The sequence below is a fragment of the Opisthorchis viverrini genome (genome assembly GCF_000715545.1).
Source record: "Opisthorchis viverrini unplaced genomic scaffold opera_v5_119, whole genome shotgun sequence".
Lineage (NCBI taxonomy): Eukaryota > Metazoa > Platyhelminthes > Trematoda > Opisthorchiida > Opisthorchiidae > Opisthorchis > Opisthorchis viverrini.
The window spans coordinates 1-11,695 of NW_008751775.1; the positions used below are offsets into that span (position 1 = coordinate 1).

The following is an 11,695-nucleotide window of genomic DNA, read 5'->3' on the forward strand; positions in this document are numbered from 1 at the left end:
ATAAGGGGGACTTTGTACTGTGACGGTGGCAATAGACTGCGTTCCCGCCTTATGATTATCACGGTAGATAATTGCACCAACAGGTGTCTTATTTCTAAGATCCAGTGGTATAAGCACAACACAGTAACCCTTCGTAACTAACCACTACCGGCGTTCTATTTGACATTCAGAATATCTACATCTAGTCCTTTCGTGTTCCAGAAATAACACTCGAAAACTTCCAACTCACTCAGCAAACTGCCGACCACAAACTGTCTTTCATAAATAGCCATTGGTAGTTTGTTTTTAGTGTCCCAGAAATAACACTCGAAAACTTCCAACTCACTCAGCAAACTGCCGACCACAAACTGTCTTTCATAAATAGCCTTTGGTAGGTTTGTTTTTAACTCGCAGAGTGCCGGTGCCCAACTTTCGGGCCAACCAGAACGAGCTACTCTTTCCTAAGAGCTGTAACAACGCTACAGAGGCAAGTGATGCTCAGTTGAGCAAATCGCCTGATCTGATGATGATATCTGCTGATAGTTCTCGGCACTTGTCAGCCAATAACGTCTCCGTGGTGCCAAAATCGGCAATCTACTGTGTGACCAAATCGCAGTTGTTAAGAGGTAGGCTAAACTGATGGAATCATTCACTGTGCTACAATTCCGCTAGTCTAGCACTTTGAATAGGTTCATCCCTTCACTGCCAGTTTTGTCATCTACATGAGAGCCGCCATATGCGTTCCGCAAATGTGGGAAATATGATGTGTCCAAAGGTCTTATTGCTAGATCAGTGGTTTATTTCGACTAGGTAAATGATGGGATTTCCACACATGCAGCAAACTTCTACTGGTTGAGTCCCATATTCCTACCTTGTGCTTGCCTCCGGGTCCCGCTGCGAAAGTGCCCGGTGTTTGCCCGTTCGTTCGATTGCTCTCAAAGTGCTCCATTCGTTGAGCTACATTGCGGGATAATGCCACAATGCAGCGTCTGTTTGACTCCGGCGTTTCTCTATACATGCTTTTGGCCGCGTTTCTTTTTCCGAAGTGCACTAATTTGTCTGCGTCGAATGGCACCCGTTTGTCCTTTGAGCAGTGGCTCTTTTACGGTTCCGATTCCGTATCACAATATGAGGACAGTTAATATCCGGGATCAAAAATTTAACAGTTTGGCCTACACAGGTTTTATTTGTTTGTTCCCTAAGCTCCCAGCTGGTTATTCCTGATGTTCTCTTTGATGTTTGCGCGATACTGTCTCTTGTCTTTATGCAGTTGATCCGTCCTGTTTTTCAGCTTTTGTCCTGACGAGACGCACACCTTGTTCTTCGGCATCATTCAACTGTGAGATTGCAACAGGATCATCGATCGTATTTAGAGGACACTTTTCTGATCAATTTACGGGTATTTATTGACGTCTATTTATTTTCCGCCGTTGAAATGTGGAGACTGGGCGTATACCCATCTTTTCAACTTATCACCGCTACACTTTTGACCGCCTACCTCTGTTTCCCCATCAGAACTCACGGAACCGACCATATTCCGGTTTATCCATTTAGAAAGGGTCTGGAAAAACTCGTGTTGTCGAGCAACAAGGAAGTATATAGCGCGTTTTTATCCCAACTCCGACGATATCTGCGCGCGTACAATACCACTATTTCATTGGTTGATCTCCTAGTGGAAGACGATATCGGTTCGAGCTGCTTTGGTGATATCATCTCCATTCTACATGATATAGGTCGTCGCAAGGCCTCTGGACTTCAGTGTAAGACAGTGGTTTGTTTATGGACACCTTACTTGTCTAGGGCTCGACGCCATTGGGAGACCACCACCTGGTTTGAGTATCGGGGCTCTACACTGGCCAGGAAGTTTTCAGCTTTGTATGAGTATCCCAGAGCACATTCTCCCGGCAAACACCACAATGGCGTCACGTTATTGTACAGCGATTTTTAAAATTCCCGTACCGGTAAAACTCCCCGATTATCTTGTAAGTCAGTATTTGGTTTGTGATCCGCTTCTGTAGCATTTTGGGGTTGATGTTGGTTTTTGTATTCCACGTTCATGCAATGAACAGCATTTCTTCAAACTATTGGATAGAGGTAAGCTTGGACAGTCAAACGTCACAGCTCTGCAGTTATGTCCAGGTACAACGTGGAGGTGGACAAGATCGCAACGTATTGTCACAGCAGTCCAGATAATCTGCCAAAGGACGCTTGGTTCTGGGCCGCGATGTAAGTACGGTTCACCGCAAACGCTTTTGTGACGAAACGCTATTCAGTATTCCACCCACTCATGTGAGAGTTCGAATTTATCTCCAGTTTACCTCAAAGCTAGCCTTTATCATTCCAACCTAATGTCTTTCTCAGCACGGTAGCCAGTCACAATTGCGTTGACCACCTGTCCACCTTTCCTTTGTACCTCAATCTTTCCCTCAGTTTGGAATGTGTGTGGACCCACCGCTGAGCAAAATGCACCTGGTTTCGGGGACGCGCACTTTATGATCCACGGCCGGCCTTAGTTTCCTTTGATGGCTTGCTTGGTAATCGGGATTGTGTTCCGTAAGCAAGGTCAATGTGTGCCGAGAAACACTGTATAGGTGTTGCTTCCTTATTGAGAACAACAGCTCCCGAATCTCCAAGGGCATTCAAACTCGCACAGTGGTCAGAAACTGAACCATCCGGTTGACCGACAGTGTGGTCAACTCACACCACACGGTTCAGTTGGTATTTCACTGGCTGTTTCATATCTATGACGACTGTAGGTGTTCCCTTCAACTCCAGGGTACGATAGCTATTCGGACGGGAGACGTGAACACCAGCAAAACGTGAGCTAAAATATGTGCGCGCGATTTTCATCTCCGATAACAGGTTCATCACCTTGTGATCGCTACCATGATAAATTAGCCGGTGCTTATCCTGCAATTTCCCGGAACTCATATGAATCGCCTGACTGAACCTTAATGGAACACACTACTCATGAATGTGCTGAGGACCGTTCAACAGCCTACAACCGTTTTTGCTCCTTTTGGGTCTTATCAAGTGGGAGAGTCCCCGAGATTACGTTAACCTCATGTTTAATGTGAATGAATGGCCGGAGTGCTTGAGGTCGGCGACTTGCGCTCGTTTGCACACCGCACAGGTCTTATGGGGAAAACTCAACTGAATCGCAGCTGAACCTGTCATTTGTTGTATCCTTTACCCAAGCATACTTAATGTACAAGGGCTGCCTAATTTTTTTGGCTGGTGCGATATTCTGGACATTGTAGTGTATTTTCTTGACGGGCGCACTACTCATAAAATTGCTAATTTACCTTACAAGTGATTGTATTTTGCCAACACTGCCAAGTAGAGTTGCTGTTGTAGGATTGCTTTTTCATGGCAATTAAGATCTGGAACACCCCTTCTTACCCTGCTTTTGCGTAGAAATGAAATCCCACAGTCTCAAATATCACATAGTTCCTCTTCGTTATATCCGTGATAAGCAGACCGTCAGCAAGCACTACTCATTAGGCAGTTGTAGTCGTAGCTCGCCATCGGCTTTTCTCTTCATAAGGCTCATCTTGTGGACCTAGTCGCGAGTCTCGATCAACCTTGTTCCTGAGTAGGACACCAAATTTCACGCTTGTCGCGATGAATACGTGTTCGAAAATAAAGTGCAACTGGTAATGGGAACAGTCTTCCGTGGCCTCTTTACAATTATTCTGCCTTTTACGGCTGTTTTAACAACCTCTCTCAGGGTTTCGCCTTGGGACGCACGCTCATGTAACAGCATATTTTGCAAAGTAGTTGGTCTGTCGTTGCTAACTAGGCCCGCTCAGTACTTGGATGGTGTTACGAAGAGTCCTCAAAAATATTGTGTCATGCTTGTTTGCTCTCAGTTTACTACATGCAGGGCCACTCACTCCCTTTACCGCTCGACATTGCTACCAAGAATTGTGTTAATAATCAATGTCTAGGTTCAGCACTTTATGTGCTTTTAGATGGGCTGTTTACTACATGCAGGGCCACTCACTCCCTTTATCGTTCGACATTGCTACCGAGAATTGTGTTAATAATCAACGCCTAGGTTCAGCACTTTATGTGCTTCTAGGTGGGCTGTGGAGACTGTTTTATCTAATACCGATACTGTGTTTTATCCTGCTGTTAGTGTGTCTCTCCTTGGTCTGGGTATTCCCGTGGTAATCGCCACAGCGTTGGAACTATTTATCTGGCTACGGTGGAAACATGAGGCCAGAAACTCCAGCCGTTTACAGAATTTAACCTTTCCCAATTCGGATGAAGCTGGGAACGTTGAAGCGCTCATGGAAGACAGTGGCGAACAAGAAGCACAAGGACTACTGGGCCACGAAATAACGGCCATTTCAAACCACGCTGATTTTCGTGCGGGTACGTGTGATCGATGTCTATCGTGTCTATGGTTTCGTTCTGTTGGCCTGACTTACGAATATTGTTGACTAGTGCTAGTCTCTCACTGAAGTCTATTCAAAATCATTTGAGTTTAATCGACTCGTTCACTTTTGGTATTTTGTTTCATGGTCGCCGCTTATCTCTTGCAAACAGCCTGGCATATTCCAACTGAGATTTCATCCTTTAAGCAAAGCTAGCCTACGCTGAAATACCGAGAAGCATCGCACGCCTGATTCATCCTTGTTGGGAATCGTCAACAGTGTGAATCTCATGAAACTCTGAGTTTCGAATCGCTGATGTTCCTGTCAGTGTTTGAACAGCTGACCGCTTGGTCACGAGCAGCTGATCAGTGCGCTGTCTAAACGGCACTTGGATAGGACCCAACGCCACTCATGCTTGAGCCCGGGGAAACCAGATCACGCGATCACATATTCACCGGCTTCTTGGGTGACGACTTATGAGCTTGAAGTTTCACTCACTCGGTGAAGTTCTACTTCGTCTGAGCGATCTGTACATCAGTACTGGTGTGAGGCAATTTGGTTTCCCAAAGTCAGAGAAAATTTTCGAAACATCAGGGGTGAAATCTCGACTCCATCGGGCAGCATACTGACCCTCATTCTTCCCATGTTTGGCCTAGTAGCTATTCACGGAAGGGGTAAATTGGATAAAGACTTTCTGTATTCGACACATGAATGTACAAACTTGTGTTTTCTCGGAAGCGAAGTATTGCCAACCAGGGGCAGCGCTTTACTGTTTGTGATGATACCAATCAAGCCAGAAACTACACGAATTCTGTCTGGAGCACTCACCAGACACCTCCTGGGAATACGTGACCACTTTCGAGAGATCCGGTGTTGTAGGTTTTCCCTAGGAATCTTTGTTATTTGATGTGATATCACTGGCCATTTGTTGCTCCACTGGCGCGGGGTCGCCTACCTGGATGAGACAGCTCTTGTCTCAGTTGTAGCCACAGTGGCACTCCACCAAAGGAAGCACCAGACCGGCATTTTCGACCCAGTGAAAGTAAACCTCGTGGACAAAATAATTCATAATCCGTTTACTGAACACTCTGGCGTAGCTAATGTTAATTGAGGATTCGGTCAAATACTAAATGAAACTGAATTTGATCGAGATTTCCGACCAGAACTGAGTCTAACGTCTAATACTTCATTTGTGTTTAACCTATATTGTTGCGTTTAATCATCGCCCAGGCTATAGCGACTCTCCGTGCTTCCGCCAGACTATCGCCGTTCTGGGCTACTCCTACCTGTATAGTGCGGCTGAAAGTGCTTGAGTTTTCCTGGCTGGTAGTGGATTGGAGTATCGTACCTGTGGTTCTACATACAACCGCAGACCATTCAATTTTTCCTCAAACTCACTCGAAAACCCCTTCTTGATTCCAAGCCCGTCACTTTGAAACCTCTTCGTAGGGAACACTGCATCATTTCACGGTGACGTAGAGCCTCGTTTGTTGCTGTTCAGGTGGTCTGAGTTGGATGATAATGTCACCCCGATAGGCGAGCTAGCAAGCTAGCTGCCGAGCCCGGCGAACAAATCAACAGCCAACTGACCAAGTACCTACCGGTGAATAGACGGCACATTTCCAATAGTTCAATCTCGTTCACGCTAGCCATGCAGGGTGGCACTGTGGCACACCTGTTCAATGCAGGGTTTTGAAACTGCGTTTCGGTAGCGTGACAGCCAAAATACCCTAGGGGATTACAGACAGGTAGCAGTTAAAATTTCTGAAATGTCGTTAGTGCGGTACAAGTACTACACGTATGTTGATTTCAAGTCAGCTCACTGATTTAGGTGTGAACTTGCTGACCGGATGGTACTTGGTTCGAACCCAAACTCCGTCTTCTCGAGTGCTCTTGTCTACGCCAGGACATCGGAGTACCCTGTCAGCTCTCCCTCTTCGTTCTGGTGGCATGACAACGAGGCATCCAACCAGTGTTACAGCCGAACGATTATTTTTGTCATTGTACGGTTGATTCTACCGAACCGAATAATGGGTTCTTGAGATACCTAGAGATAGGAAATTCACCCTTTTTTGTTCAACTCTCTGGATATTCGACACAAGCCTGTGATGCATTCTGGTGCAATTTTATGATAGATGAAAGTCATCTTGGGCCAGGAGGTTTGTTAACTTCCGTTTGTACACCTCCCCTTAATTTTGCTTTCCACCGCCACGAACACCTATGGTGGAGCAAGTACATTCTTGTTACAAAGAGCTAATCCCAGCGTGCCCGTTTTGATGAGATCCATTGTTTCATTGTTTCTCTTCGCTGCTTTTGTTCAAGGTTTCTTGAAGCGACGGGGATTGCCTGTTGAAGTTTTGATGACATTCTCCTTGCCTTGGAACACTTGGAAATGGTGGACGTTTGCTTGGATCAGCATTGTCTGCACGCCATATACATATGGAAGTTTTCAAACCTGATCGATTTCCAGCTTGCCTTGGAACACTTGGAAATGGTGGACTGTGTCAGGAGGACACGCGGAAGGGCCGGCCCATCCTCTTGCCTTCCTTGATGGAATTCGCGTGATCACCATGATTTGGATTATGTTTGGTCATTGCATATTTTTCTCATGCGCAGTCGCTAGTAAGTCTTGCACACTTTTCGTAAAACGCAACAAATGTTTCGCTATGTACTCATTGTTTTTACACAATTGGGCGCAAGCCTACCCCTGAGAAGGTCGGCGGTGCTGTGGTATCAAATTATACGCTGCCGTCCAGAAAAAGAACATTCAAAACCGTGCTCACTTCCACCGAAATCAGACATTTTACTTCTCCATTAGATGTCCCGCTCAAACCCTATCCGGGAATCCTCAACTGATGTCCCCGGATCTTCCTGGGGCACACATATTTAGAACAGTTCGGAGACTACAAGACTCTGCTTAACTGTAGAAACGAGTCTTCCATGGCAAGCTCAACTACTCGTAGAGAAGCTTTCGGCAAAACCAACACGAAGACTGTTCACAAGCCTTAAGGACATCCAGTTTAGTCAACTTAGTGTAGAAAAGCCAGCCCCTAGACCTATGGATATAAATAACACAAAATGTATTCACAAATTTCAAATATATTCTCTTTAGTCGACTGGGCGTAGAACAGCTAGCCGCAGTCAAAGGAATCTGACCCAGTTTGTCGACGGTGTACATACATTCATACATTTGACGTAATATGAAGATGTGGTCAATGCATCCCACAACTGATCGAAGTCCTACCTGCCCTTTTCGGTCTTTCGTCAGACATGTCGTGATATTGTTGAAGCGGGTAGCTTTGGCTTTAGCAGTCGAATATGGAAAGTGATCTTTGCTTACTCTCCCCAATAAAGGCAACTTCGTTTGTGTTCTTTAATTCGTCTTCCAGATAATCTGTTTGCCTATGCACAAGAGAACTTCCGTCGCTGGACCTTCCAAGTTATAGTGAGTGCTACTCTGTCTGTGGACGTCTTCTTCATGATGTCGTGAGTGTATTCAGTTGCTGTTCATTTTCGTTGTTAATCTTACACCCGAAATAGTTTCCATCTTACGTGCTTGCTTCACAATTTCATGCCAGTCTATTGGAAATCGCCGAATCCTTTGTCCATCATAACCACGGTGACTGTTTGCCGTCTTCTGCCAACACTTCTGGACCACCTCGCTTGTTTATTCCATAACTGTACTCCTGAACTGGTCCCAGTCATTTCACGGCTTGTTCTCTTATGCTTATCCACTGGTACCCTTCGCACTCTCAAACGTGGCGTTTATTATTCAAACCGCCTCAACTCACTCTCGACAGCTTGTTCTTACCAAACAACTCCGCGATCTTGAAGACAACACCCTCTTGAGTGACCCCAAAAGGGAATTCAGGCACCACAGTTCCCCGAGTGATAGGTTAGCCTGCATGTTACAAATTTGGTTCTCCTCTCTTGAATCCGTTGTGGGAACGAATGTGGATCTCGTAGGCTTTTGCTCGTGTTTGGAGTGCAGATATATTTCCGACTTTCATATGTATCCAAATTTAATCGTTTGCCTCAAATGCTTCTCACACATCCGTCCTGTTCAAACACCACTGGATGACTTTGTCTTCCGGCACTGGAGTTCTTCTGGGATGCATTCTCTCCCAAACATCGTTAAGTCTATATATGAGTGATCTCCTTCCGTATGTTGTTGGTCCTATCGATATCTTTGGAAATACCGCGACGTGTCCATTTCGTCCTGTCGCTCCCAGTGCTCTACCGCATCCTAACGCTGTGACGACTGGACGCAAACCATTAGTGCCCTGAACATCTTTCTTGACTGGGTCTCGTCGAATTCAGCCACGTTGGATCCTTCTAACTCTTTCCGTATATACACCCTCGATGGTAATTCCACTCCAGACTCAAAGCATTTAATGGTTCCACTACCACCCTTCAGTCCTCGTCATTCTTGCACTATCTTTTTTGGTTGTCCTTGGAAGGCGGGCATCTAGGAGTGTTGGTCTCCTTTTTCAGCCACGCAAATGCTTCCCCTCTCCCCTTCGTTGTTTCCATATTCACCATACTCTAGAGTAATTCTGTCAAGTTCTTTGGGGGAAAGGGGGTTGCTTTGCCTATTTATTCCTTCTTGGTTTCATTCACCGTCAAATTCCTGTCACCCATATCAAGCAACCACCACACACAGTAAAATTGCACTCCTTCCAATCGTCTTCCTCTTAGAGCATACCCCCAACTTTTCAAATGCCGAAGTAACATTCCTCTCAACCCGGTTTGAGATTTACGCTATTTCCTGTATGTCTTTGTGTTCTTTTGGTCGCTCTTCACAGAGTTTATTCCTTTCGCAGCAAGTCACACTGTGTGATAAACTACTTTATATTGGTACCGAAGGAGGATCCGGTGCCGTGGAAGCACAGTTATCAGTTTGACAGTCTCATGTCCCCCGTCTCCAGGGCATGTATTCAGAGGAACAACGCCAACCAGTTTCGCCGGTTCACTGAGTCTTATGTCTTACATCATTTCAGTACTTCTCTAGCGCCTCCTTCTTCCTTTACAACGTGGCTCAATTCCTGAACTCACCATTGTGACCCGTCAATCACTTCAGTATGAATTTATTTCTAATCCTTGCCGTGATTGTTTTCGCGGCACTCTTCGCATGTGACTCGTGTTTTACTAGGAGAGATTCTGGCACTTCTTGTCTAGGAAGGCCGGTTTTCAAAGAATTCCAAAGTATCCAATAAAGATTTCGTCCTCACACTGAAGCTAGTCTATGTTGTAAATCCAAGAAGCACTGTACAGCCATTTCACGCCTTTTGGGAATCATCAGCTATGCGCATCTCTCATAATTCCGAGAGTTTCGAACCCGCGACATTCCGGCCAGTGTTTGAACACTTGGCCGTTTGGCCACGAGTAGTGTGAGTAGCTGTCACTTGGATAAAAATATCGCCGGTATAATATTTGTACATGCAATATTCTGTACGGTGCTTCCCGGGTTTCAGCATAGGTTAGCTTAACTGACTGGATGATATCTCCATTGAATATTGCCGAATCTCCTCATATTACCATGAAACCAGAGGCGGGATAACTCCACTAGATGTGTGAAACCTACTCCTGGGAATTCGTAACTCGTGATGTGTTTTCCGTGATTGATGAGTGGCGTTATGCCCTGTCCAATTACGGCTGATTTGCGGCTTGTGTTCAACCGATGACCGGGAATTTGCGGGTTCAAAATTGTCTGAGCTTCATAAAATAGTGCCTCTTTGGTAGTACATTCCCATGTCAGCTCAAGGCGTGTTTTTTTCCTTCTGTGTGATAAAAGTGTATTTTGTGTAACCCTGTCAGTTTAGTTTTGCGAGAGTGAAATATCCGAGAGAAGTACACGCTGAGTCTCATCCGTTTTTATATCGGCAGTCGTTCAGAGTGTTTGGTCTACCTTTTCCATGCTTACGCTGTAAACACAACCGCGCTGGACTATTGATATATTCAAACAATGATTGTTTGTACCGTTCGTCACCTGACCGCAATAATGTGTCATCCGTGCACTCGTTCAGGCCTGCGTGGTCCTTGAGATTGGCCACAAGTAAACAGGCTCTGAAAGAATCGGAGTTTGATAGAGCTGAGAGTAAACAGAACTGGACAGATTTAGCCTTCATTCGGAGCGTGTGCGCTTGGATTACTCTGTTCACGTTTTAGGTGTTTCGGCACCTAATTGCTCCTGTCTGGGATTAAGCGACCTGACAGTATCACAACTCCCGCGCTTCCTCCGGGTGGCTTGATAGCTTGACACCGAAAAGGTGCCACAGCTGAACGACTGTTAATTTTTCTAAATTTTGTCTCATTTCAGCGGCTTACTCTGCGTTTACACGGCATTGCCTCGATTCAATGCGGTTCACGGAGTGGCTGGCCGAGCTCGTTTCTGGTTGGTATTTGTATGTCATCGACTTCTACGGTATGATTTTTCCCCACCTTTGTTGCGTGTTTTATTTCGCTGCAGTTGCATTTCATTAATTTGACCAAAATTTATACATTTTCGATACTCTGCACAAATACTCCAATGTTAATTCTTGACTTTCCAGAAACGTTGTTACATAATCACCGGGACTGGCGGTGAAAGAACATGGCATTGCCTCATTTCTGTCTCTCCATGTCGCATCTTCTTAAATGCCATGTGGTCTTGGCTCCTTGTAAAATCAACGTGGTCTTCCCGCACTTACTGTTTTGGTTAAAATTTAGCGTAGAATCACTGACTCCACATGATCTTGACTTGTCGTTACCTGCTCATCTGTGATTTGTGTGTCTCCAGAATTGTAGCCAAAATTCGAACTTCGAATACTGGCACAATTTTACCGGCAATACCTCAGCGGAGTTCTCGGACTGATCCAACCGAGATAGCGTTTTTCGTAGAAAAGTATACCAAGCGTACACGAAGTTTATTAAAACGTAAAAAAAACGGTCACAATACCGGCTCTCAGTGGGTACTGGAATATGCCCGGCTGTTGGGCTCACATTTTTTACTAATCTGCGTGTGCCTTGAAGTTGGACCGGCAAGCTCTCTGATTTTCGAGTCACCTACACGTGAAATAACCTCAGTAGACGTTGTAGGAAACAACTGTTTTTCAAACTTGATCGATTTCCAAGAACTGTTTGACCCATAAGCTACGTACATTTTCCCCTCGCAGGTTTGTAACAGCGTTTTGTGTCACGAGTTTGCCTATTGTGGGCTCTAGTTGAGTTACTTGGTTGAGTTTTAATGCATCAGATTACCGGACAAGGAAATGAATCACCATGTACTTCGGACTACTTTCAATCACCTAAGATCGAGACATATGTTGGACCAGTTTTCGGATGAAATTTTTTGT

General features: G+C 45.3%; 1 protein-coding gene across 1 annotated transcript in view; it reads left to right on the top strand.

Moving 5' to 3' along the window:
• Window positions 1-1,779: 1,779 nt before the first annotated feature.
• T265_13916 (hypothetical protein) overlaps window positions 1,780-11,695 on the top strand; it is a gene marked incomplete at both ends in the record, with an annotated part of 22,921 nt that continues 13,005 nt past the window's right edge. Inside the window, 8 exon segments of the mRNA XM_009171157.1 lie at window positions 1,780-1,961; window positions 1,998-2,073; window positions 2,079-2,205; window positions 4,121-4,359; window positions 6,684-6,762; window positions 6,832-6,983; window positions 7,751-7,847; window positions 10,681-10,785. Of these exon segments, the coding sequence (XP_009169421.1) occupies window positions 1,857-1,961; window positions 1,998-2,073; window positions 2,079-2,205; window positions 4,121-4,359; window positions 6,684-6,762; window positions 6,832-6,983; window positions 7,751-7,847; window positions 10,681-10,785 (980 nt within the window).